Below are 26,032 nucleotides of genomic sequence, written 5' to 3'. Positions count from 1 at the left end.
ACCGCAATGACCTGCTCCATGGCCGGACGTCTTCCGGGCAATTCAAGCGAGGGCTTACTGGTATGTATTGTTTTCCACCAGTTCGGCTCATCTTTGTCGACACAGCCCCCTGGAGTGCAAACGAACGCTGCAAGCTTAACCTTATCAACAACCTTATTGTTGATGATCTAGCCTGGCAATGGAACGTTTGTGGAAAAGCTGGAAGCGCGTTACGGGTTTCTATATTTAACAAGTGAAACTAGCCTGGTATTGGTATATTGGGTCAGGTCGGAAATTTCAATATGCGAACGGTGTCGATCTGCAATGACATGCAGAATGACCCAGTCCAGGGGGAGGGGACAAGTTCCAAACACACTGTCACAAACCCGCCCAAACCGCCAAGACCGTCCCGTCCCGCCCCAAAAGCGCCCAGCAGGCAAGCAGGCCTGGGTCACGAAACACGACCCAGCTAGGCGAGAATCAGATGGCGTTTCAAAACTTGGCATGTCTAACACTACGAGTATGGCGCAAAGCAAAGACCAAAGAAGAAGACCGCCCTAGCGCCATAGCATACAGTGGTAACGCACCGTAACATTCCGTGCTAGCGGCCAGAAATCCGTTATCCTTCCCCACGGGCTATGTCTATTGTAGACATACATACAGGCGAGCGTGTGCGAGGGGATGCGATGCGATAGGAACGGAACGGACGACTTTGAACTGTGCGTGCGTGCGTGCCCCTGCCTCCTCCCGCATCTCATCGGGAGCCGGTGATATGGTACGTATGCATATTTGGGGGACATGATGGGTATTCCTGACTGCCTGGCCCGCTGGATAAACTTCTCTCCTCCTTTTCTTCTTTCATTATATTCTAGGCATCGGACGGGACAAGACTGAGTAAACAACAAGCTTGCTGTGTCGTTGGTGATATCTTCTTCTTCTTCTTCTATACTTCCATTTTTTCGATTCTTACGGGCCGGGCTCGTCGTCTTCTTCTCTGGTGTGTATATTACTAGCGTATATTCTTTGTGGTGCTATAATTCGTTTCTCCGTCCCTTTCCTTCCCCCCACAATCGAACAGGAAGCAGAAAAGGAAGACAGGATGTTGACCATTCGCTCTCTCGTGGTGTTGGGTCTCCTGTGGGCCATGGCCGATGCCTCGCCGCAGAGCCGGAAGAAGGGCGGCAACGGCAGGGCCAAGACGGCGCAGCAGCAGGCTGCCCAGATACCGCAGGGCATCTCGCAGGCGACGGACGGGTCCATGATCTTGGACACGACGGTGAATATCAAGTAAGTGGTGTCGGGAAAAAGGAATTAAAGTTAAGACTAACTCATGTGCGCCCCTAGTGGCCTCGATATCCGTTACAAGATCTCCGGTCCCGCCGCCGGCTTCACCGCCGAGTCGGGCGTGCCCGGCGGTGCAGCGGCTGCAGGGACGCCGGGAACCATGGGTCTGAACGTCCTACTACATGGTAAGCACACGCACCTTCCTTCCTTTCTTGCCTTCATTCATTCAGGGGCGCTCCCTTCCTTTCTTTCTCCCTCCCTGTTATCAGGCGGGTGACTTATATGTTGCAATCCAATTGACCCGATTTTGCAGGCGACGGCGGCCAATCCTTCTTCGACTTCCCGAACCAAGCCGTCCAGAAGAACCTGATGGGCGTCGCCGTCCTGGCTCCCAACAAGAATCTCTTCTGGGGCGGCGGCAGCGGCCTCCAGCGCACCGACGGCGTCGCCCACGCCCAAGCCGTCTCGGACCTCGTCACCAAAGTCCTCCCCGGCGTCGCCGCCTTCAACGCCTCCGACGTCTCCTTCACGGGCGTCTCGGGCGGCAGCCTGCTGCTCTCAGGCTTCTTCGTGCCCGCGCACGCGGCGCGGTTCCAGGGCAGCTCCGGCGGCGTTCTGCTGAACTGCGGCGGCCTCCCGCCGCAGGTCGACGTCGCCGACACCGACGCCACCGCCATCGCCAAGACCCGCATCCACTTCCAGAGCACGCAGCAGGAGCTCACGAGCCTGCAGCCGGCCATCCCGCAGGCCATCGCCGCCTACGAGAAGCTGGCCGCGGGCGCGGGCGTCGCGGCGGACCAGATCGGCGCCCTGCAGACCGTCGACAACAGCCCCAACGGGGGCCACTGCGAGTTCGACGAGAAGGACTTCGTGAGCGGCGTCCAGCTCATGGCCGACAGCTTCTCGGCCATCATGCAGGGCGGCAACGGCCAGGTGGCCGGCAAGAACGTGCTGAACCCCGTCGTGGGCAACGAGAAACTGAGCTTTAAGGCAGGGAACAAGAGGAGCATGGCTTCGGCGCTCAGGTCTAAGTTGACGCGGCAGGGTCCATACACCGAGATTCATGGTGCCTTCGGTCAAAATTATGTATCATGCGGTGACAGTGTTGAGGCAGAGTTCATGTCCTTTCTAACGTCATTTGAATTTCTACAGAACTCTAATTGAACGTTGCGCCAACTGAGTATATCACATCCTAGATTACGAGGTGATTTAAACAAATTTGCTGTCCTTGACAACATACTTGTCAACATACTCGTCAATTGGAGTGGACTCCAGCTTCTTTCCATCCATACCAAGGTCCACAAGCTCCTTGACCTTGGCGTCGGCAAAGTGATGCTCCAGGTGCCTCTTGTACTTGGCCAGGATGTGGGGCTTGGCCTCCTCTCGGCGCAGCCTGTGGCCGAGAGGGGCCTCAATGACGACCTCGTCCAGAACAGTACCATCGTTCAGCTCAACGGTGAGACCGTTCGAAATGGTTCGAAGCGCAGGGTCATGGTAGTCCTTGGTGAATTTAGGGTCCTCCACACACTTGATCTTCTGGCGCAAAGACTCGACGAGCTCAGAGGTGGCGGCTTCGCCACCGTCTGTGTAATCAGTTGCCTCCAGGCGACCGAAGACCAACATCACCGAGCACATGTACTGAATGCAGTGGTCACGGTCGGCGAAGTTGTCCATGGGCTTGAACTGCTTGTCAATGATGCGGACGCAGGCCTCGTGGGTTCTGCACGTGACGGACTTGATGTCGGCGGCGGACTTGCCCATATCTTTGAGGATAGCGTGGATCTTCTCAGAGGCTTCCACTGCGGTCTGGGAGTGGAATTCCGCGGGGTAGGAGACCTTGAAAAGCACATTCTCCATCACGTAGCTGCCGTAGGGGCGCTGGAACTCGAACTTCTTGCCCTTGAACAAGACATCGTAGAAACCCCAAGTAGGCGCGGACAGGACGGTAGGAACACCGGGCTCTCCCTTCATGACCTTGAGGACCAGGTTGACGGCCCGCTGGCATGCATCACCGGCAGCCCATGACTTGCGAGACATGGTGTTGGGGGAGTGTCGGTAAGTGCGCAAGCTCTGGCCGTCGACCCAGGCTTGGGTAACGGCATCAGCAGTCTGCTTCTCGCTCAGGCCCAGCATCTTGGACACCACAGCGGCACTTGCGACCTTGACCAGAACGACGTGGTCCAAGCCGACCCTGTTGTACGAGTTGAGCAGCGCAAGGCAGCCCTGAATTTCGTGGGCTTTGATCATGCCCTCGAGCACGTCCCGGACGGTGAACTGCTTGCCATTGGCAATGTTTCCACCGGCCTTGTTGGTCCGCGTGATCCAATCGGCGACGGCGAGGATAGCACCTAGGTTGTCTGAAGGGTGGCCCCATTCAGCGGCCAGCCAGCAGTCGTTGTAGTCGAGCCAGCGGATCATGGCACCAATGTTGAAGGCGCCATTGACCGGGTCGAGCTGGAAGTCGGTGCCGGGCACCTTGGTGCCATTGGGGACGACGGTACCGGGGATGATAGGCCCCAATAGTTTCGTGCACTCCTTGAATCGCAGACCCTCAAGGCCGCAACCTAATGTGTCGAGGAAGACCCATCGTGCCGTGTCAAACTATGTGTCGTGGAGGTTGACGGTTAGCCGCGGCTTGAACTTGGCAGGACGCGGGGTAGTAAGACCGGCCCTCTAATATTGTGTGAAGCTCTCCCGTCTCAGTGCTCTCTCTGTACGGCACAACGGAAAGAAGCCCTGAGTGCTCGCGCCAAGGAGAATACTTACAGCCAATTCCGAATCCACAGGCTTGTTGTGAATATAGTCGGCAATATCCTTGATCTCGGGGTCGTAACCCCGTCCTTCCGAGGGCATTGGGGGAGCCATTGAGTGCTTTCGAGTGGAGGTGGAGAAAGAATTGGATGGTTGTAGAGAAGAGGAAGCTCTGGCGGCCGAGAGAGGGTTGGTGCCGAGCTTCGTAGAGGCCGGGAGCGCTGGGGCGGTTCGTGAGAGCTTAGCGGTCGTGGGGGTAGAGGTACGCAACGATCTCGAGGCTGTTCGCAGGCTGCGATGGACTGCAGACATCTTGATCTTGACGAGTCCGAGCGAGACAGAACAGGTGAGGAGGAAGAAGCTATCGTGTGCAGATCAAATTCCCTCTGGGTTACAACAAAAAAGAAGGGAGGAAAGCTCTCCAAGAGAAGCTCGATTGGTTGACGAGGAATGCGGCTTTACCCCAGCTCTTGCCTCGGGAGACCAACCCCAGTTGTCTGCCCCATGGGTGGAGGGGTAGCGCCCTACTCTGACCCCTGTATCATTGAATGTCCCTCGGCTAAGGAAGTATTCTGGACTATCTGCTCGCTGTTAAACTCGGGCATTCGAGCCGCTTCGGACCTACGGCTACAGACGTGATAGTTCTAATGGCCAAATGTATACAATTGACTCAAAAAGCTCTTGTATAGATCTCTACTTATATATGGTATACAACTGGGTGAAGGTGGATGATTTGGTGGTGTTCAATGAGCCTCGCTACTTCGACCTTGAGTCAATTGCTGGTGTGCTGCCGACCAGGGGCCGATGCATCATTCCAGGTCCTGCAAGCTCTACGGCTAGGTACGTGTATGGAGCATCATGACAAGCAGAACTTCATGGAGATAATCCCTATATGCAGAGCTGATGATTTGGGTCAGTACACAATGATTATGGGAAACAAGGCTCATAAAGGTCGGCGACATCAATGTTAGGGTATATCGCGGCTACCTCGGCTGAAGAGTCCCTGGACGATGCCGAAGACTATCCTGACCTGAATATTCAAACTTGTCTCGACCCATCCATGTTATCTATAGAGACATACTTAATGTTGTTTCTCTTTTAAATCGGGAAGCCCATTGCCCTCCCCTTCCCTTATTAGGTGGCTCCTATAGCGCCCTTTTGTTGCCATGCTTCCCTACCGGAAAATAGGGGCCCACGCATGATCTCTTTCTGGCTTCCGGCTTAGGGACGGCAATCAACGCATGTGGCGTGCCTACCTGGATGTGTAGCTTTATGTATGTAGCAACGAAAATGTTGCGCATGCAAGGAGAAACCCTATCTGGGATCGCCTGCCCTGCTGAAGTCTAACCTCAACAGCCAGAATGCGTTTGAAAGGTGGCGTGGTATGGGTTCATGTAGAATCTCTGGAAATCGAACATGACTGTAGAAGCACATACTCCTCCCTATACGTTACACAGAGGTCCATACAAGGCTTGTTTATTTTATCAGCGTCGCCTTACTCGGCTGAATATGATAGTAGAGTCTACATATACCTTGACATGTTCATCAAGTACCCTTGCCGGATATCCCGCTAATACGACAGTGAGAACCCATTTTTAGAACATGAGAGAGGCAGGCGGGGCGCTCAGCGTTTCTAGCCCATCTGATCCCAGGTCCACAAAGAGGCTGATCGGCGGTCATTGTTGCTCCTACCAGCTTAAACCGACTCTCTCTCTCAAGACATACATTCATACTTACCTAAGTTTATTATTAACCCCCAATTCTCCCATGCTCCTCCTGCTAAACATCATTGCATTTACTTCTTCATATTCTCGTTCTGTAGTGAATTCACGTAGACTCTCTACCGCGCATCCCTTTCTTGCTCTACTGTATCTGCTGTCATTGCTTTCTTTTTCGCCGTAAAACCACTCTCAATTGCGCCAGAACCATTGCGACCATGGCCAACAAGGCCGACCTCGTGGATCCCACCAAGGCCGGCAAGTACCCGGTGATACTGAGCGACGAATTGTTAGGTAAACCCTCTACGGAGACATTTACTGGCGTAAGGTGTAAGCAGAACCCGTACTATTTCTTCTTCTTTGCGGAACAGCACGACTGACTAGACTGCCTACGTCAAAGACAACCACAAGCCTGACACGAACCCGACATTATCCAAACTCAAGGTAGCCGGCCCTTCCAAATACGATCTTAGCTACAACGACAATGGCATGTACAAATACCAAGGCTCGCGCTCGGGCGACGGCGGCCAATACGTGCTCATTTTCGACCCGTCGCGAGAAGCATTCGTTCTACACAAGGTAGACTCGCTCTTCACCATGAATCTTACTCAGACACCCACCAACAACAGCGCCGCGAAATTACGGCAGGAGTTCCCTCACCTAGAGAAGCCCGCCAAAGTGTCGTCGGGCAATATCAACATTCCTATCCACGAAAAGCCGAAGGAGACCAAGGGACCGGCCACAACAGCGAAGGGAGCCAAGGACTCAAACACAGCGCCTGCGAAGGGGAAGCAAAAGAAGGAAATACCCGCCGCCGAGCCGAAGCCGGCGGCCAAGGCTGCTGCTGCTGCGCCCGCGCCCGCGCCCAAGAAAACCACACCACAATCGGATGATGAGGAAGATAGCGACGATGACGATGGTGGGCTCGTCTTGGAGTTCCCCGGCGGCGAGGAACCGAGCCGCGACTTCTCACCGGCATTCCCGCCGCGCCGCTTCTCCGAGTTCGTGGCTAACGGCGAGGAGGACGACGAGGACGCCGATGGCGAGGAGGAAGAGGAAGACGACATGAGCGAAGAAGAGCATTTCAAGCTGCCAAGTCCCATGAACCCGCAGAAGTCGCAGCAGCAACAGCAGCAATCATCATCACAGCAAATACATCAATCATCACAACAGTTTTCGCAGCCAACACAAGCGGAAGAAGAATCCGAAGAGGATGAAGAGGAAGAGGAACAACGGCAGGACGATGACAACGAAGAAATAGATTTGGAGGCGCAGCTGGAAGCCGAACTGGCCGCCAGCAATGACGAAATGGCCGCCAGCGAAGTCAATGATGATAGTGATGTCAGTGAAGAGGAATAGGGCGCCAATTCGACTCCCATGAGCGACGCCACCATGGTAGAGGAACAACAGGAAGACGAACAGCAGAGGGCCGATGATGATAATAACGATACTGCAGTGGAGGACCTAACGGCGATACTGGAGGCGCAACTGAAGGCTGACGAGAAGGCCAAAATGGAAGCTGAACTAGCAGCCGAACTGAGAGTTCAACTGAGAGCCGAGCTGAAAGCCGAACTGAGAGCTGAACTAGAAGCTGAACTAGCCGCGGAGAGCGAGGTGAGCGAAAAGGAGTAGGAAGGTGGGTTGGCTACCACAGGCGAAGTAGGCAAGGAGGAACGACAGCTGGATGACGACCCCATGAATATATTCAAGGAGTTGGAGGAGGCGATTGGGGCTTCAGTCAGGGTGAATAACCAAGCGATTGATATTAGCATTCATTTTCTACATTCGGGATAGTCTGGGGTACAGGGAGGAGTGCGCTGTCCAGTAGCCACCACTCAACCAAGCCTGGGTCCCCTACGGTACGGCGTTCAGAGAGAGAACGGCAACACTCACGCATGATGAGCATTTGGGACAAGAGCAAGGGGCCTACTGCTTGCTATAATAGCAGCGGCGCCACACTGATTCAGTGAAGCATTATTTCATTGATAGCGGAGCTGATAGCAATACCATTCATTGGCCTTTCAGTAGTTTAGTAGGCAGCATCGCTACGTCTATGATCGAATAGCTACTGTCTGATGCACATTTTATGTTATTATAAAAGACATAGGGAATACTATCAAGTCGTTTCGCTCCAGTTACTGGGAACTGGACATAGCGTCCATCACATAATCGTGTATTTTCAGGCTTCGTCTGCTAGTAATAGTTACATGGTTCGTTTGTTCGTTTGGCTTCCTTGGCCCAAGGCCACTAAATGCACCTAGGGATCGAAAAAGGGTGGGGGTTGGCCAGTTTTCTGATGCGTAACACCGGTGTTACGTACGAAGCGGGCATTGCTGTTAAGCAGCAATGGGTGAATGGACCCCGGAAACCGATTCAGTAAGGTTACCAGCCAATTCGTCCGACAACACCCATCTCGTGATTTGATTGCCATTCATAATTTCAATTTCGTCCCTCCCCCTTAACCTTCTACTCCTTCCTCGCTGGTTAGAGAATTGAATCGAATCCATACTGTTATCATCATCGCCGACCCCGCACCAACTCCATCCAGTTTGTATTGTCTGAGACAAACAACTCAAAACAGCAGCCCGGCATCGCATCCTCTAGCTTGATCGATAGTGTACATCTATCTGCCTAACGACAAAATGGTGGTCGACCGCCAGGAGATTATTGCGAACAACAAGTCGCTACGACTAATCAAGAATGTATGACTCTACTTTACTACGACTTAGTCCCTCAATCCAACACCGTTGTACTCACGCAGCTTGATCAGGAACTCGAGAACCTGCTGGAGAAGGGCGTGATAGACGACAATGTCTTCGACAGCATCCACCAGATGCTCCCGAACGAGACGCCCCTCTCCGGCGCCGGCGCAGCCCGCGGCGCCTCCAATGCCGCCAGCCCGGCCCCGAGCCAGAACCCCACGTCGTCGCCGCCCGTGAACTCCATGGCCAACCTGGCCCTGCACCAGACCCCGAGCCACTCGCCCGCGCCCCCGGCCTACAACACGACGGGCCCGCCCGCCCTGCCGACGCGCAACAACCCGCCACCGCCGCCGCCGGCGTCCAAGCCCGTCATCGCCCACGCGCGCGCCCTGTACAAGTACAACGCCGCCGACGCCCGCGACCTGTCGTTCGAGCGCGACGACAAGATCGCCGTCCACGAGTACATGAACGCCGACTGGTGGATGGGCCGCAACCAGCGCACGGGCGCCGAGGGCATCTTCCCCAAGAACTACGTCCAGATCGAAGGTGGAGCCGACAACAACGGCAGCAACGGCTACGCTAACGAGAAGGCCGCTACCCCTGGCGCTGGCTACTACCAGCAGCCCACGTACGCCCAGCCGCAGCAGCAGCCCCAGTACGGCGGCGGCTACCCGGCGCCGCCTCCCGGCCAGAACCCGTACAACTCGAGCGTGCCGCCCATGGCCGTGGCTGAGGGCAGCAACCAGCCCGCACCCGCGCCCGCGCCCGCGGGCGAGCCCGAGAAGGAAGGCATGGGCAAGAAGATGGGCAAGAAGTTTGGAAACGCGGCTCTCTTTGGTGCTGGTGCTACGTTTGGTGGCAACATTGTCAACTCCATCTTTTAAGCGCAGAAGCTTGTTTTTGGCGTCATTCCGGGATACCAGGAAGACAAATTCTTCTTCGGCTGTGCTAGGGACGCATTATTTGGAGGCTCCACTGCCCTGAGTTTTTCGGGTATTTGCAACTCAGCTGGACGAGAAAGCGTTCAAGTAGAAAGTATGAGATAAATCGGACTCGGCCCACAGGCAGAGGCGGTTCAGGACCCCATGGTCTTGATGGGTTACCTTCGGAGTTATGAATGATTAGGCGTTTTTCCAAATTCTGGGCATTCTGTACGTGATGTGGTCGGCTTAGAAGAGAGCGAAAAAGTGCAAAGTTGATGCAGAAGTTTCGGATCTCTTGATGGCGTGACTCTCCTAAACCACCGTGACCGATGTTCATATACTGCAGGAGAGCACCGAGGACCTTGGGTTGTTTCCAGTGCGCCCAGATAAACAGAAGATGGCAGGTGACCAGAAGTTTTCTCAAACCAGGTGCCAAAACGAGCATTGCCAGAGCATGCTTCGCCTTGTGACATAGCATGTATGCTTGTACATGGACTCTATATATGGCGACGAAACGGGTGGCGCAGTACCCTATTGTTTTGACATATGTCCAGACATCTCTTGGCCACTATTCAAGACTTTGGAAGACACCGCCCAGCTGGTGGTTTGTTTTACGGGAAATGGCCTGACAATCTATAGGTATACATAACAAGCCCTGGACATGGCTCGACAGCTGAGAGCAAGAAGGCCGACACCGATACGGCAATACGCTTGATGGATAGACTGATGAGAATGAGAGCATAGGCTATACTTACAGCAAAATGTAGGCAAGTCTGATCTATATAGGCCTTTTTACGTTATACGATTCTTTCTCCGTGAGTAAGCCACGTCTCGAATCTGCTAACTAACGACGGCGCCTATCTGTATGTCTCGACGCAGCGCATCACGCCGTGAACACCAGGAAGGTTTGATGATCCAGCTGTGACAGACCGTGGCAGGCCTGGGCGTGTATCGACTTCTGCTCCTTTTATGTACTTGCTTGGGCCACCAAACATGACTCGTCTAACCTCGCCTGTCGGGCTGCCCAGGATCAATGGTCGTCTCGGGGAAACAAGTGACTCGAGATATTCTGCTCTTCTCTTTTGCTTCATCAGATCTCCAGCCAATGGGCAGCGGCCATTGCTACTTGGCGCTTATTTGCTGGTGCTGGGTCTGTTCCATTGGATGATGACTCGGGACTGGGACGGACACACGTGACGGGTTGGATACTAAAACTGAGTTCGGACATCTCCTTTCAATATGTTTGGCTTCTGATATGAACACCAATACTGATAATAGGACGATGCCATCTGGAACACCTGTTAGTGCCCTATGTATGTCATCCCCTTCGCGACTCTTGGCTTTTATGCCTTTCTACCACGGATTCTCAACACCAATGAAGGCGAGGCCAGATTTACGAAACGGAGCGTATTAAGGTCACGGAACTCAGCCAAGAGGCCCAAGATGCATCTTTGATCCAACTATCACATGTATACTATTAGGTTAGAACTACATAGCTAGATGGATAGATAGCACGTCCCATACTCTCCCTCCCCCCAAGTGAACGATCGTCGCGAAAACAATGCTTGTCCGCACCATAAACTGGTATCGTTCTGGTTCTGACAAATGTGAGCATGACTTGCGGCCTGGATAGAAGATCTTTTTGCCATCACATGGGTACCATCAGAAAGAGCCATGCGCCAAGTAATTTTGCTTGACCAGCTAAGCCGGCAAGATGAGGCGTCGATGATACATGGCGCCGCCGATGTGTCGTCAACGCCCAAGATCGCCCAACCTAGGTCATCCATGTAAGTCCCCAAAGATACACAGCCTCCTATAACAAGGCTATGTTTGTAGGTTAGATAGTGGCATTCTGTTTGTTCTACGCCTACATATAACCCGGTACGGCCGAACCCCGTGTATGCCTTTCTCTATCTAACTGACTGACCAACTTCTCTGCGAGAATTTCATACTACCGAGACCGGCTCTCGGTCATTCGTTGAACGAACTGGAGCCCCCTGTCCTTTCCGACACACATCGCCAATATGTACTTCTCAAGTTTGCTGTGGCTCCTCACAGCAGAGCTGGCCGTTGCCTCGAATCCTCCTTTCCGTCAACTTGTAAGTCATATATATGTATTACTTAGTCTAGACACATGCCCATTCCTCGAATCCACACCCACGCCATACCTTCTGTATATAATTTGTATCATTCGATTAATAAGTCCCCGGTAGCACGTCCGCGCCAACACCAGCACCGCTGCCAATACCCACGCAAGGAGCATCCGCCGACGACAAGCAGCCGGAGAAGAAGCGGCCGCCCTCTGCGCCGAGGGCCAGGCCGTGACCTACACGGTGCAGCCGGCCGACACGCTGGGCAAGATCGCCAAGTCGCTAGGCTCAGGCATCTGCGACATCGCAGCGGCCAACGAGCTCGCGAACCTAGACGTCATTTTCCCGAACCAGACGCTCACGGTGCCCGTCGCGCTCGCAGCGCCCGACTCGGCCTCGTGCGTGACGCCGCCCTCCAACGCGACGTGCGTCGAGGGCGGCGAGGGCGCGGACACGGCCGTCGTCCAGGCGGGCGACGCGTTCGTGACCATCGCCGCGGACCTCGGCATCTCGTCGGCCGCGCTGCAGGCCGCCAACCCGGGCGTCGACCGCTTCAACCTGCAGGCCGGGCAGGTCATCAACGTGCCCGTCTGCAGCGGGGCCGAGGGCGAGGTGCCGGCCGTGGGGGCGGATGCGGTGGCGGCGGCGGCGGAGGCGGCGGGCCAGTTGCTGAGCAACAACTACTCGTCGCCTACCACCAAGAGGTCGTTGCGTGCGCGGAATCGGGGAGGCAGCGCTGCGCTTTTCCAGCTCACGAAGGGGGGCGCGGCTAATTGATTGGTCGGTCGATCGGTTTCGGGTTAGAGCGACAGGGAGAGGGAGATCGTGTGTGTCGGGGACTGGTCCTTGCTGCAGGAAAAATAAGATAGCAGTGCGCTCTCCGAGAGACATGTTCTGCTTGCTTCAGCCAAGAGAGACGGTGGTTTGATTAGTATAAACTACTTTTCTAGCATATCTTCTGTCCTTTTGCCTTCTTCATTCCGGGGCACTTTTCGACTTTGTATTAGAATGTGTGACTACCTAGGCAGGTTGTCGTCTGCTCTTGAGATTACAAATACATGTACAGTATTTATGGCCGTGCCAATTTCCATGAACTAATCAAGTTTGTCAAGACTGGGGTTGGCCTGACTAGAAGTCTGTCTTGTGTGTAAGCGGTTAGGGGTTTAATACTGGCGTGGGGCCCCGTACCCGATAGGGTATGGCGTACCCGCCGCTTTTACTCAGGCTAGATTTAGCTAGTTATTAGTTATATAATTAAAAAAATTTATATTTAAATATTATATAAGCTTATATAAAGAAAACAGAATTTAATAAAATAAAGCGAAATTACTTAATATTTTTAAATAGTTTTTTAAAGTTTAAATAATTATATTTATTATTTATAAAATATATAAATATTTATATTATATTTATTTAAATTTTTCTCTAATATTATAAAATTATTAAGTAATTATTTCAAGTGATTAATTTATATTAATTAAAAAAAAGCTTTTTATTTACTTTATAATTATATATTTTTATATTTAAAATTTATAAAATTTAAAATAATTAAAATAATAAATAACATGGTTTATTATTAAATTAATATATTATAAAGTCGAATACTTTTTTTATATTTTACTACTTTTATATAAGTTAATTTAAGTTTAACGCTTTAAATTAATTAAGATTACTTTATATTTACTTTATAACTTAATTTTATATTCTTTTTATATATTTATATATTATAACTTATCTCGCCGTAAATATTATAACGCCTTTTACTAGTCGCCTTTTACTTTAATAAACCCCTCGTTTTATATTTATTAATTAATAAACGGTTTTTTTTACCTTTTTATTTTATAACTCTTAAGATTCTTATATAATAAAAGCTCTTTTAAATTAAACACACGATTTTTTAATTTTTTATAATAGTTATTTTATATATTATTATATATAATATAGTTTATTACTAATTTAATTATATTATTAAGTCGGCTACTCTTTTTATATCTTACCACTTTTATATAAATTAATTAAAATCACTCTTTATCTAATTCACTACTCAATTCTATATCCTTTTCACATGTTCGCGCATTATAACCTGTCTCGCCGCAGATACCACAGCGCCTTCCACCGGTCGCCCTCCGCTTCGACGGACCCCCCGTTCCGTATTCATCAGTCGCTGGACGCTTCCCTTTTGCCTTCTCGTCCTGTAGCTCTTAAGGTTCCTGTATAGTAAGGGCTCCTCCAAGCTGGACGCGCGAGTTTTTAGCTCTCCGGCGCTTAGAAAGTGCTAAATTGGCCTCCTGTAAGGTGCGTATCTGATCTTCCATAAGGGTCATCTTATGCACTACTGCATGCATACCTTTCGTCATTTGGTCTATAGCATTTAAAATTGGCGTCGGGGAGCTTTTTTAATGGGCAGAGACCCTACTTTTCATAAAAGTAGAGTGTCTAGTCGTCTGTTAAGGCGGACTCCTGTCTGACTGAACCTCTTCTGCTAATAATACCACATCGCAGTTATCATCAAGGTTATCGGTGCCGCGAAGGCCCAGTCCACCTGTCCGAAGCCGCCCACCCCGTATCCGCATCGAAGTTGGAAAACGACATGCTGAAAATTGCAGGGATGAACGTTGGCGGGGAGAAAGGCAAGTGTCAGTGTAGCAATCGTCTTCGTTACGGCGCTGTCCTCCTGGGTAGCCTTTTAGATATCAATTGAAATACCCTAGTCATACTATCTATCTCTTTGCGTAAAGCCTAAGAGACTGTCTAATTATTATATCCGTCTAGGTCCGGTAGAGTCTACATCTGTCGAAGATATCGCTGATATTGCCGTCCATATAAAACGTAGGCTTGAACTTCGCTACTATGTGCTATATATCCTCCGTGAAAAATCGAATACACTCTTAGAATAAAGCCATCCGTGTAGTAATTAATTTTCCTTTCCCGCCCTTGTTCTCTTCGTCATGCTGGGTGTAGAAGATTCAGGGGAGACCGGCCTCTGCCTCTTTCAGGAAGAGCTACCTGACGGGGGGATTAGAAGGTTGTCTACATCCGACCCGTCGTTGTCTAGTAAACGCAGGCTAGTCAAGGCGAAGGGGGAAAGTAGGCAGGATACATACCCGAACTGAGGGCCATGGTGGACCGGTCGTCGTCTGTTGCGTAGATAGGGGCATGTGCCGGCTGCTGTTGTGGCGGAGCATCCGCGTGAACCTCGGCGCCCTTCTCTAGCAGTAGCCGCACTGTCGCCTCGTCTGGTTCGTACAAAGCAGCCTGGAGCGCATTGCCGTAGTGACGGCCTTGCGCGTTGACCTCGGCGCCCTTCTCCAGCAGCAGCCGCACTATCGCCTCGTGTCCTCCCAACGAAGCAGCCTGGAGCGCATTGCCGAAGTTGCCGCCTTGCGCGTTGACTTCGGCACCCGTCTCGAGTAGCTCCTTAGCAGAATGGAATAACCCATAAACAGTTGCGTAGTATAAACAGGTAACCGGCTCTTTGTAATCATCAGGTTCTTCTTCCCGGGATCTGTCTGGTCTGTAAAGCCGGTATCCAAATTCGAAAGCCGTCCAATGTGAGAAATACTCTTTTACAATTGCAACCTGCTTATCTGAACCTTCAATAACCGCAGCGTTTTGTGCCCAATATCTCGTAGAGTATTGTGCCATGGGGTACTGCTGTCTTGCTCCGCTTATCGTATATGGATAGCCCATATCCAGTAGGTACGAAAGACAAACGGTCATAATGCTGAGTCTTGCAGCAGTCTCCTGGAGGTCGTTAGCTATGCTGCCTTCCAATCGGCCTGACGTGAGGTACTCCTGGACCGAGAAGTGTGCAAGCTGGATTTCCGTGACCGTTGTTTTATTATCCTCCGCTTGCCTTTTGACGAGGATAACAAGGCCAGCGCAGTAGGTCGCGATTTTCTCTGGAATCACCGTACGGTTTGCTGCGTCAAATCTGGGCTGGCTGCTGGTGTCCACTGCAAGCGCGTCCACGGCCTCGTCGAGCCGTAGCGGCCGTTCTAAGCAAGAGGGACACACAATACGAGGATTATATCAGGAAACGGTCCGGATCCTCTCAGAAGGAAGATATAGAGCGAGCCCTGGGATCGAACACCGAGTGGAATGAGAGGCGCCCAGACCAAATTGTCAGTACTGGTCTTGTTCCGAGTGCAACTGGGCGACCACGAGCCAACTCTGAAGGGAGGGTGTCGAGTTGGACTCTCAACTTGGGCTACGAGACCCCTGACCCCGAAGCGCAATGCGGACACAGACTCGTGAGCGTGCCCGAGTCTGGAGAAGAGGAAGACGTCAACACGGCTCGAAAAGGGAAGCAAAGGATGATGAGTGGTGATAGGGAAGGACTCCTCGGACTTGTCGGAGGGAACGCCTGCAGTCGACAGCCGTCGGAAAGGAGCTTGGAGACCTGCAGCAGCGGTTTAGTCTCCCAGTCTCCCAACTTACGGAAGATGCCGTGCCCGAAGCGAAGGAAGAACGTTACGAGGCATATTGATCGAAGCAATACTCGGCATACCGTCCGGCAAACTCGAGGAATTATTCATAGCGTTTTGAATTTATAAAAGCTAATTCCCCATTGCATGCACCTCTTGTTGTAGTATTTTGTCTTTTGGGGTTTATTTCAAGCTCCCACAATATACTCCATGGCTTCCTTGCGTGTTATCGGCAGCGGGGAGGAGCTCTCTGGGGTAACACAAACACAAACGTCCGCAGACACTAATGCATTGATCGGCCACCATCGACAAGGTTTCCTCTCAGCCATTGCCCCCAGAGGCAGAGGGGAGAGAAAGACTCGGACATGGTGAGTGCCTAGCCGAACAGGTGACAATGCTGACCAAGGGGCACACAGCCTTCGAACAACGGACCATAGAAAGAATTGATCTATATATGTTTGTTTCTCATATAGAGTGATTCACGCGCGAGTTGAAAGGAATAGAACATAAGAGATATAGCTAAGCTTTGAAAAGTAGCACCCCATTACAAATGAAAACCTCGATATCTAATCTACTTCGTACCGAATCCCCGACCACTCAGGGGCTGCTTTGTTGCTGCTTGATGAGCGAGAGCAGGAGTCTAGGCCACGTTGGGTTCTCAAAGACATCCTCGATTCTCACCCGGTAGCCTTGTCTCTGCATGTGGGCGGCCAGCTGACCCGCATTGTTGGCATCGCCACCCAAATCGAAAAAGGTTTCTTCCAAAGAATCATTGCTGGGGGTGGTGGGTTTGCCAAGCACGTATCCCCATGCCGAGCTGAGAGCTTCCCTTAATTGAGGGGGGCAGCCATCCAGCATCTTTCTCTCGTCACTTGCGAGATTCTCGGTCATCTCGACATGGGCTGGCAAGGGCAGTCGAGCAGGCATGTTTTGGCCATTGCGTGGTGCTTCGAGTTCCGCGTCCATGTTGCCGTAGAACCTGATGAGCGTTTCCCGCAAGTCGCAGGCGAGCTGCTGCGCCAGGTCATCCGAAATGATATTATCCCCGAAGCCCATGTCGATTTCCATCGTCTCAGGACCTGGTGTGGACGTGATATAGAGCTGGACATCGTCGATATCGCCAAATGAAAAGTCGGACCTGTCGAAGTCAACAGAGTGCTCTTCCTCATGATGACTTTCAAAATTCTGATGGATAATGACGGAGCTGAAGAAAGACCACTTTGGCCAGTCTGTGCAGTTGCGAATGATTTCTCGGGAGCCCATCGTCTCGAATGGCATGCCAGCCAAGTGTTGTTTATTGATTGCGGCAACCAGATCTCTGGCCGACCAGCCCTCGACGAAGACAACGCGGAATGGGACGATGTTCACGCAAGGCCCAACCACATCTTGGGCGTCCGGTTGGATGCGCCCATGTGTGAAACTTCCAAACAATACGTCGTTGGTAGCTGAGTGTTTGGCGAGTACATATGACCACGCAGCCTTGAGGACCGTGGCAAAAGTGAAGTCATCGGATTGAAGTGCGGCCATCGGAATAGTCTGGATGACGTTCGGGCCAAGCGCGTACCCAAGTCGATGCATCTTTTGACTTCGGATGGGTGTCAGGGTGCTTCCTCGAAGCAGATCTCGCCAGTACTGAGTCGCGTTTGCCTTGTCAAGGCGCGACTGAGAATACATGTATTGCGAAAAGCTTGCGTCCACGGCCACGGCTTCTTCGGGTACAGCCGAGTTGTAGACGTTCTCAAATGCAGTCCACATCTTCCCGATCGAGATGCCGTCATATTGGGCGTGTGACAGACGGACGACAACCCGATAGTTTTGTTCTCGCGTCTGGTGGATTATAGAAAGCTTGGTGACTGGCTTGCCGAATTGTAGGTCCTGAAGCAAGTCTTGCCTCTTCAACTTCAAAGTGTACTCATCCAAGCTGTCTGTTTCTGTCTCGAAGACGCCGAGTTCAACGTCCAGTCCCTTCAGCACCACCTGTAGGAACATGTCTTTATATGCGATGAAAGCCGTCCGGAAGATGTCGAACTGCTTAATGAGACAAGCCCATGTATGGTTCAATCGACCAAGATCGACCACATCGTCACGATCCAGGGTAAGATAATAGACGGCACTTCGGGCTTTCGTATAAGTGGAAAGAAGATACCGCGCCTGCTGGTCAGTGACAGGAAAGATATCCTGGACACTGTCACGCAGAATGCCATACTCGACCAGGTTATCTTCCACTGCTGATTGGCTGCCGGAGGGCAAAAGTGAAAGTGGTTGAAACGCGACGGCATGGCCAGCTTTCTCATCATTACGTCTCAATTTGCATGCCATACCAGATAGCTTTGGAGTCCTGAGGATGTCGGTTACGGCGAGCAAAAGACCCTGGCTTCGGGCTCTCGTGGCAAGCTTCATCGCTTGGATGGAATCACCACCAAGATCAAGGAAGCTATCGTTCGCGTTGATTGACTCCATATCGAGTTGGAGAATTGAAGCCCAAAACTTTTGTAAGCATAGTTCCATCGGACTGCTTGGTGGCCGTCTTTCTTCTTCTTGTAACGAGCTTGATGCTATGAGCTCCGACCAGGTGGATTGCTCAGCACTTGCGCGGAGCTGCCTTCGGTCCAGCTTCCCTGTTGGGCCAAGCGGTAGTTTATCAACCATGATATAGGCCGAAGGGATCATATACCCGGGGATTTTGGTGGCGAGGCGTTCGTTCAGACCTGCAGTAAGCCTGTGCATCTCTGATTTGAGGTCGCCTGCCTGCCTGAACTGCAAAAATGCAACCAGCATTGCCTTGGAGCTGTCACGGGGCGTTATCACTTCTGCGGCCAGCTGGGCTTCCGAGTCAAGAGAAATGCTGGTTGCCAGGTTGTGTTCCACGTCGCCAAGCTCCAAGCGCTGGCCGTTTATCTTGACTTGGCTGTCCTTTCGGGCCATGAAGGTTAGGCTGCCGTCGGCGCTGTACTGCACCAAATCACCGGTTTTGTACAGGCGACCACTCCGTCCTTGGTGGCCACCGCCTCCGCGAAGAAGCCAAGGCGTGTCTTGAATGAAGACCTGGGCCGTTTTTTCAGCATCGTTGAGATAACCAGCGCCAACGATTGGGCCTTCTATCAACAATTCTCCTATCGCGCCGACTGGTGCTAGTCTGCTGTGGTTGGAAGGATCAACCACCCAAGTGCATGCGCCCGAACCGTGGCCAATGCTAGCTGCTGGAGACGTGCCAGCGCCGTCAATCGCCGCCCACGTGGATTTGACTGTGCATTCAGCTGGGCCGTACATGTTGACCACGCGGGTGTACTTTGTCCATTGTGAGGCCGCGTGGTTTGTAAGAGCCTCGCCAGCGAACACAATAGTCTCGAGGCCTCTCAGATCTGCTGGCTTGAGCACTGTAGCAACAGATGGTGTGATGTCCGCAAAGTTGGCCTGGTAAGTACACACCGAATCGGCAAAATTGCCAAGAGCTTCTTCCTGTCGCGGGATGCAAAGACAGCCACCGGCAGCCAAAGTATGGAGAAAATTGGACCATGAAACGTCAAACGCGTACTTTGTAAAATCGAAGACGCGGGAGGATCTGGAGATGCCAGTTGCGACTTGTTGGTGACGGATAGCGCTGCTGAAGTTGGAGTGTGTAATCGTGGCACCCTTTGGAACGCCAGTGCTGCCAGAGGTAAAGACAACATACAGCTTGTTCCAAGGGTTCACTTTGGGTAGTGCCTGTAGAGCAGGCTTGTTGAATCCTTCAAGATACCCTTCTCCTAGGACCACTGTCGGTTTATTGGTCAACCCTTCTGCGAGGGCCTGGTTGGTAGACGATGATATGATCAACAAGGGGTTGACTTGTTGCACGATGCTGCGTAACCGGTCGTGGGGTAAAGTAGCGTCCAGAAGAACAGATGCACCCCCAGCCTTCATAACAGCCATTATTGCAATTGGAGTCCAACGGGACTTCTCAAAGTAAAGCGGTACAATAACATCAGGACCGACGCCAAGGCCGACAAGGTGATGGGCGGTGATAGTTGCAATATCATCCAATTCCTGATAGGTCCAGTTACCATCCCATGCCCTGACTGCCTGGAAATCGGGGTGCTCGAGGGCATTCTTGGCTATTATTTCGTGCACAATACCGTGGATCGTCTCTCGGACTACCGCGTTCCAATCCCAGATTGCTTCCAAGTCTCTGGAGCTGACCAGATCGATGTCGGAAATCTTACGATCGGTCATGCTAGTATCACATAGCTGGCGCAGAACGAGCTCGAGCCGGGCTCCGAGATTCTCAACGTATTGTTTCTCGACAACAGAAGAGTCGAACCTGAACCGTAACAGCACCCCTGTGCTGCTCAGATCGCACTCGAGTGTAAGAGAATGAACATCAAAGTCGGCAAAGGACTCATCGACACCCTCGTTTGCATCTGTGTCTTCCACGAAGATTGAAGTTGAAGACCTGCTAGAATCTTCAATGGGATGAATGATAAGGAGTGTCTGAAATTCGCACGCCTGCCTCGCACGATGGCTGATTCTTCGGATCTTTTGGAGACCGGTTTGCTCATACGGTACCATGTCAATACTTTGAATCTGCAAATGTTGAAGGAACTGGTCTACGGTGCTTTCCTTGTCGACGGATACCCGGATTGGTACTGTGGCAATGGTAGGACCCGTCATCTCTCTGATGCCATTGACTGGTGCCTGCCGACCAGTAACCGTCACTCCAAATAGTGCATCCAAAGCGTTGAAGTGAGTGGCAACGAGGATCGATAATGCCGCCTTGACCGTAGTCGAAGGCGTGGTATCCGTATTCGGCCAGGATAGCCCAGTAATGCTGTGCGAGACGGCAGTGTCGGAACGGGGTTGATAGACTGGTGAAGGCAATGTTGGGAACGCCTTGGCTTCCAGGTGTTCAAATTGTGAAGTCCAAAACCTGTCGACATCGTCATTGTCGACGTTTCTGATAAAATTGACGAACCCTTGGAACTCGGGTGGCGTTTGTAGAACCATTCCGTCGTATGCCATCTCCAGTCTCTCAAGCACCAGCGGCATTGACCATCCATCGTACAGAGCATGGTGTACAGTCCAGATAAAGGAGTAGCAATTATCGGCGTCTTTAGTGATGGCATATCTCATGAGTGGTGTACCCATGCCCATGCCCTGCTTCCTATCTGAATCTTGATAGTGAGTAGTGCTCTTGAGCTCTGGCCACGTAAACTCATCTTCTCGAATGATCACTTGGAGTGATCCCTCGCCATCGATGTCAACTATTCGTGTTCGAAGAATTGGGGTCGTGGCCATGACGTGTTCCCAAGCCTGCTGGAAGCGAGAGATCTCGATACTATGTTGAAGCTGGAATGCGTTTTGAGCCACATAATCACCAGACCGTCTCGCTGTCAGTGCCAGGAGACCCTCTTGTAGGGGCGTGCAAGGGAAGGCGTCTTCAACCATCACTTCGTCGATGCGACACAGCTGGGCAATCTGGGCTCGCACCTGTGACATCTCAAGCTTCTTGCCAAGTAAAGAAAACGGCATCAAGGCGGCCTGGGCTTGATGGTCATATGATGTTTCGGCGATCTTGGCGAGGTCGCTTAATCGTGGGTTCCTGAAGACGTCGGTCACACTGATAGACAGGCCGGCATCCCGCGCTAAGCTGACGAGCCTCATTGCGCCGATAGAATCTCCGCCAATGCGGAGGAAGCTATCTTCAGCGCTGATGGCTTCTCGTGGGAGCCCAAGCACAGCAGACCAGAGCCCTTGGAGTTGAATTTCCCTTGGCGTCGCTGGTTCTCGTCTTATGGACCGCGCTGGACCATACGCCATGAGTTCAAGCGTAGTGAGCTGTTCGCCCATTGCACGGAGCTTTCCTCTATCCGTCTTGCCTGAAGCAGTCGTTGGGATGCTTTCAATCATCATGTAGACTGACGGTATCATGTAAGCTGGCAGCTGAGACGCCAATTTCTCGCTCAATCCATCGGTGATAATTGTGGTATCAGTGACTGGCTTCTCTGTACTCAAGAAGGCTATCAAATACCGCTTTTTGCTGTCTCTAGGTCTTATCACTTCCGACACCACTCGCACATCACAGTCATGGGCAATGTTGGAACTTATATAGTACTCAACGTCACCCAGCTCCAAGCGTTGACCATTGATCTTGATTTGTGAGTCCTTTCGCCCAACAAAGGTCAAGCTTCCATCAGAGCTGTAGCGGACGAGATCGCCGGTTCGGTACAAGCGTCCCTGGCGCCCGGGGCGAGCCGTTGAACCATGCAAGAGCCAGGGCGGGTTCTCGACGAAGGATAAGGCTGTTCTTTTTGCGTCACCCAGATAGCCAGGGCCGACAAGCGGGCCTTCAAGATACAGTTCTCCAACGCTTCCAATGGGAACGGAGAGTCGCCACCGGAGTTCACGACCCACGTGTTAACCCCAATTCCGCGGCCGATACTGGCCACATTGAGACTGTCCGGGCATATTGTTGCGACTGTTGTTGTTGGGTACACTCGCAAGGTCCGTAAGAATTCTTGACATTGACCATTGTCGCCCAATGCTTGCCCAGTTCAGGCGAGAGAGCTTCACCCCCAAGGATTAATGTATCCAAGCGACTGAGTGTGCTATCAGGAAGAAGCTGGGCTGCTGACGGAGTAAGTTCACTATGTGTGACTTGGAACCTCTCCAGCGAGCCTGCCAGATCGTCTCGTCGTTCCGTGTCAGATGGAATGCATAGGCAAGCACCACACTCCAGAGCACTGAGGACATTTTGCCAGGACGTGTCGAATGCGTATGACGCGAAATCGTAAACTCTCGCACCGGCCACAACGTTATGCGCGCCCTTTTGATGGCGAAGGGAGCTACTGAAATTAGAGTGGCTAATAGTAACACCCTTGGGAATTCCAGTGCTGCCAGACGTGAATACGATGTACAGCGTGTTGGAAGGCTTTACGGTGGAAGAACTCGTCACAGAGCCAGACATTGCATCGAGTCGGGCTAGGCTGGACTCGTTGACTTCGAAAACAGGGGCTGTGCTGAGTCGGCCTGCGAGGCCCACGCTAGTTGACGAAGAAAGAATGATTGTCGGGTTGACCTGATGTACGATTGTGCGCATGCGTTCCTCTGGAAGAGCAGAGTCCAAGCTCACGCTTACGCCTCCAGCTTTCATGACGGCGAGCATTGCCACTGGCATCCAGCGAGACTTCTCAAAGCAGAGCGGGACAACCTTCTCGGGGCCAACGCCGAGGGTGATCAACTCGTGAGCAAGCTTGTTAGAGATGTTTTCCAGCTGTTGGTAAGTCCAATCGCCATCCCAAGCGCAAATAGCTGGCGCTCCTGGGAACTTTTGCACTGTTTGTGATATGATATCGTGGACCAAGGCATCGACTGTTTCGGGCACAACAGAGTTCCAGTTCCATATCTGTTCGATATCGTTGCGGCTGACCACTTGAAGAGAGGCAAGAGTGTCAACCTCTGGCTTGCTGTCAACAATTGATGTGATAATTGTTTCCAAGAGCGAGATGACTCGTTCAGCTTGCTTCTCAGCCAAGCATGACAGCCGGCAGTCAAGCGAGAACGACACTTCGGTGCTAGCGCAGCTGATGTCTAACGATATGTCATACTGCATAATGTGAGCCTACTATTTTCCAACAAGTCTTCTCCGGATAGGTTAGACTTACCTCTGTGGGATCTTCGTGGGCGACATCAACGAAGACCACCTCCTGGACCTGTAGGTCTTCCGTGTCGGCATCGTCTTTCTGAAACGAAATGATGGTATTGAACAGCGTTTCTCCGGCAGAAACTTCAAGATCGTGCTGGATATCGGCAAGAGAGTAATGCTGGAAATTGAGGTCCTCGAGGACTTGGCTATGGATATGCTGGACCAATTGCTGAGAGGTCCAGGAACGGGAGATTTCGGCACGGCAGACGAGGATATTGGCGTACGCGCCGATTGCCTCCGCGATGCCGGCGATAGGCAGGTCACGGCCGGAAGCGATATATCCAAAGCAAACGGAATCGTTGCCTGTGTACGCAGCCATTGTTAGTGCCCAGGCGCTTTGGAAGAGGCTTGCAAGCGTGATGCATTGAAATTCGCAGAAATTCCGGATTCGCATAAAGCTATCGCCGGAAAAATTGGCGCAAACCGTCGATATCGTATAGCCAGGCTGTAAGACTTCGGAGACGCGGGGGAAAAAGCATGGTTCCAGATGAGCCAACTTGTTCTTCCAGTATGCCATTTTGTCGGCCGCAAGGCTGTTCTTGAGAGACCTGGCGAAGCCGCGAGTCGTCTCCAAAAGGTCTTCGTCGCCTAAAGCCCCAGCATAAGCTTGTGACCAATCCTCCAACATTCTCGCGGTAGATGCTCCATCAACGATGGCGTGGCTCATTTCAATCTGGCAGATGATCGTCCCGTTTTCGTTTCCCTGGACTCCGCATAGCACGAGGCGATGTGCTGGATGAAGCTGTCGATACACAACGGCAGGCAAATTCTGAACCAACTGGATAGCTTCAGTCCTGGTTTCAGCCTCGAGGAGCAAAACCTCTCCACGGTGACTCTCGAGCAAAACTTGAGAAAACGCCGTCTGCTTGTCAACACCCTCAATGAAGACGCTGCGGAGAGCCGGATGACGTGCGATAACAGATTGCCAGGCCTTCTCTAGTCGATTTATGCTCAGTGACTGGTAACCATCTCGGTGTCTCAATTCGTAGGTGACGGATGTTTTGTAAGCTCCTGGGTCACGAATCTGGCTGAGAAGCATGCCATCTACCATGGGTGAGCAAGGGTATATATCGGTAATGGCACCGGCTTCAGACTGAATAGCTGGAAGAATACGACGCTGCAACTCATCCAAGCCCTTGTAATCAAGATAGACGAACTCAAAGTCCGCGATGGTATGTGAGGGCTCGCGGACCGACAACAAGCTGCAGAGAGCCTGCATCGAGATATTGACGTGCGCGATCCACTTTCGAATGAGGTCCTGGTGGCTAATGAAACGGTTCCAGGAGAAGGTAAACTTGGTCAGACCAGCTTCAATGGAAGCATTGATGTTGAAGAGACAGGACGCAGGAAGTTCAGAGCCGGCATCGAAAACATTGTCCAAGGTTACGTTCTCGAATAGGCTGTCTTCTGACTCCATTTGTTGGAACTGGCCATGGTAGTTAAAGAGAACTTCCATGACACAATCGTGCGTTTTGAAGGCCTTCTTGCCCGCGTCATTGAGGTAACGCGAAGCGAAATAATCCCATCCGCTCGATGAAAGCTGTCTTCTGATATCCTTCACGACTCTTGCAGTGGAAACTCTCTGGCTGTCTGATTGTCGAGACACGTGCAACGGTGCCATAGTGGTGAACCAACCAACGGTTCGAGACAGATCGATATCGGAGCTCCACGGCTCTCGCCCATGACCTTCATTAAAGATGGTAAGGCCATTGCGCGACTTGAATGTCTGGAAGAAGGCATCCCAGACAGCTGACAAGATGAGATCGACTGGTTCGGTATTAAAAGCCCGGTTGGCCTCCTTGAGTAAAATTGCAGTTGTTGTGCGGTCAATCTCGAAAGACTCTTCAATGTGATCACCAAAACTGTTGGGAGTGGCTGGAGTGTAGTTCCAAGAATCAAGCTCATTGTGGGCTTCGGTCGAGAGTACTCTCTCCGGGCCATACTGGAAGACTGAGCGTGGTCAATCTGCAAGGAGTTCCAGACTTGGAAAGGCAACTCGTCGGGGGGTAGTTGCCATCTAACACGGCTTCTAAATCATCAAGAATCGTCCGCCAGGATACCAGATCGATAACGAGATGATGAGCAATCATTGAAAGATACTGCTCAGCAGAAGGAAGGGTAAACATGTCCACTGCAAGAACCAATCCACGTTCAATGTCTAGCTCTGTGTGCCGCTTACTTATCTTGGACTTCATGGTGGCGAGGGCTTCGACATGTAAGGATTCAAAATGATACAAGCCTTCATTGGGGTTTGAAACAAGTTGTGACCATGACATCGTGGATACATCACACTGAAATCGCGCTCTCAGCATGGAATGTTTCTGAACAATCTTTCGGATAGCAACAGAAACTTCCTCTGGAGATACTTGACGCTTGATTTTAAGATAGAAAGCTTGGTTGCAGTAATAGCCGGGCGTCGTGACCTTTCCGACGGGTGATTGATCGAAGAACCACTGCTGAATTGGTGAAAGAGGAAA

The 26,032-nt window shown here is 51.8% G+C and overlaps 8 protein-coding genes across 8 annotated transcripts; 5 read left to right on the top strand and 3 right to left on the bottom strand.

Annotated features, from left to right (window-relative positions):
• Positions 1-1,078: 1,078 nt before the first annotated feature.
• On the top strand, positions 1,079-2,423 carry PG994_007356 (uncharacterized protein; the record flags this gene model as incomplete). The annotated part of the gene is made up of 4 exons (XM_066858765.1): positions 1,079-1,266; positions 1,324-1,448; positions 1,577-2,329; positions 2,416-2,423. 4 exons carry the CDS (start codon positions 1,079-1,081, stop codon positions 2,421-2,423), a joined length of 1,074 nt encoding a protein of 357 aa, XP_066715707.1.
• A 49-nt stretch (positions 2,424-2,472) lies between these two features.
• On the bottom strand, positions 2,473-4,326 carry PG994_007355 (2-methylcitrate dehydratase; the record flags this gene model as incomplete). Its single annotated transcript, XM_066858764.1, has 2 exons — positions 2,473-3,864; positions 4,030-4,326. The coding sequence occupies 2 exons, from the start codon at positions 4,324-4,326 to the stop codon at positions 2,473-2,475; spliced, it is 1,689 nt and encodes a 562-aa protein (XP_066715706.1).
• Positions 4,327-5,950: 1,624 nt separating this feature from the next.
• Positions 5,951-7,091, top strand: PG994_007354 (uncharacterized protein; the record flags this gene model as incomplete). Its single annotated transcript, XM_066858763.1, has 2 exons — positions 5,951-6,062; positions 6,133-7,091. 2 exons carry the CDS (start codon positions 5,951-5,953, stop codon positions 7,089-7,091), a joined length of 1,071 nt encoding a protein of 356 aa, XP_066715705.1.
• A 33-nt stretch (positions 7,092-7,124) lies between these two features.
• Positions 7,125-7,364, top strand: PG994_007353 (uncharacterized protein; the record flags this gene model as incomplete). The annotated part of the gene is made up of 1 exon (XM_066858762.1): positions 7,125-7,364. The coding sequence occupies one exon, from the start codon at positions 7,125-7,127 to the stop codon at positions 7,362-7,364; it is 240 nt and encodes a 79-aa protein (XP_066715704.1).
• Positions 7,365-8,374: 1,010 nt separating this feature from the next.
• PG994_007352 (uncharacterized protein) lies at positions 8,375-9,318 on the top strand (the record flags this gene model as incomplete). The annotated part of the gene is made up of 2 exons (XM_066858761.1): positions 8,375-8,434; positions 8,494-9,318. 2 exons carry the CDS (start codon positions 8,375-8,377, stop codon positions 9,316-9,318), a joined length of 885 nt encoding a protein of 294 aa, XP_066715703.1.
• Positions 9,319-11,381: 2,063 nt separating this feature from the next.
• PG994_007351 (peptidase m23b) lies at positions 11,382-12,224 on the top strand (the record flags this gene model as incomplete). The annotated part of the gene is made up of 2 exons (XM_066858760.1): positions 11,382-11,456; positions 11,571-12,224. The coding sequence occupies 2 exons, from the start codon at positions 11,382-11,384 to the stop codon at positions 12,222-12,224; spliced, it is 729 nt and encodes a 242-aa protein (XP_066715702.1).
• Positions 12,225-14,516: 2,292 nt separating this feature from the next.
• PG994_007350 (uncharacterized protein) lies at positions 14,517-16,241 on the bottom strand (the record flags this gene model as incomplete). Its single annotated transcript, XM_066858759.1, has 3 exons — positions 14,517-15,445; positions 15,580-15,849; positions 16,178-16,241. 3 exons carry the CDS (start codon positions 16,239-16,241, stop codon positions 14,517-14,519), a joined length of 1,263 nt encoding a protein of 420 aa, XP_066715701.1.
• A 230-nt stretch (positions 16,242-16,471) lies between these two features.
• On the bottom strand, positions 16,472-25,750 carry PG994_007349 (uncharacterized protein; the record flags this gene model as incomplete). The annotated part of the gene is made up of 4 exons (XM_066858758.1): positions 16,472-22,197; positions 22,265-23,456; positions 23,515-25,505; positions 25,735-25,750. 4 exons carry the CDS (start codon positions 25,748-25,750, stop codon positions 16,472-16,474), a joined length of 8,925 nt encoding a protein of 2,974 aa, XP_066715700.1.
• Positions 25,751-26,032: the final 282 nt, after the last annotated feature.

The sequence above is a fragment of the Apiospora phragmitis genome, assembly GCF_038363925.1.
Source record: "Apiospora phragmitis strain CBS 135458 chromosome Unknown utg000007l:1.0-2108841.0:1.0-2111359.0, whole genome shotgun sequence".
Classification (NCBI taxonomy): Eukaryota; Fungi; Ascomycota; class Sordariomycetes; order Amphisphaeriales; family Apiosporaceae; genus Apiospora; species Apiospora phragmitis.
Note: the sequence above shows the minus strand (reverse complement) of the source record. Positions and strands in the feature narration are given on the sequence as shown.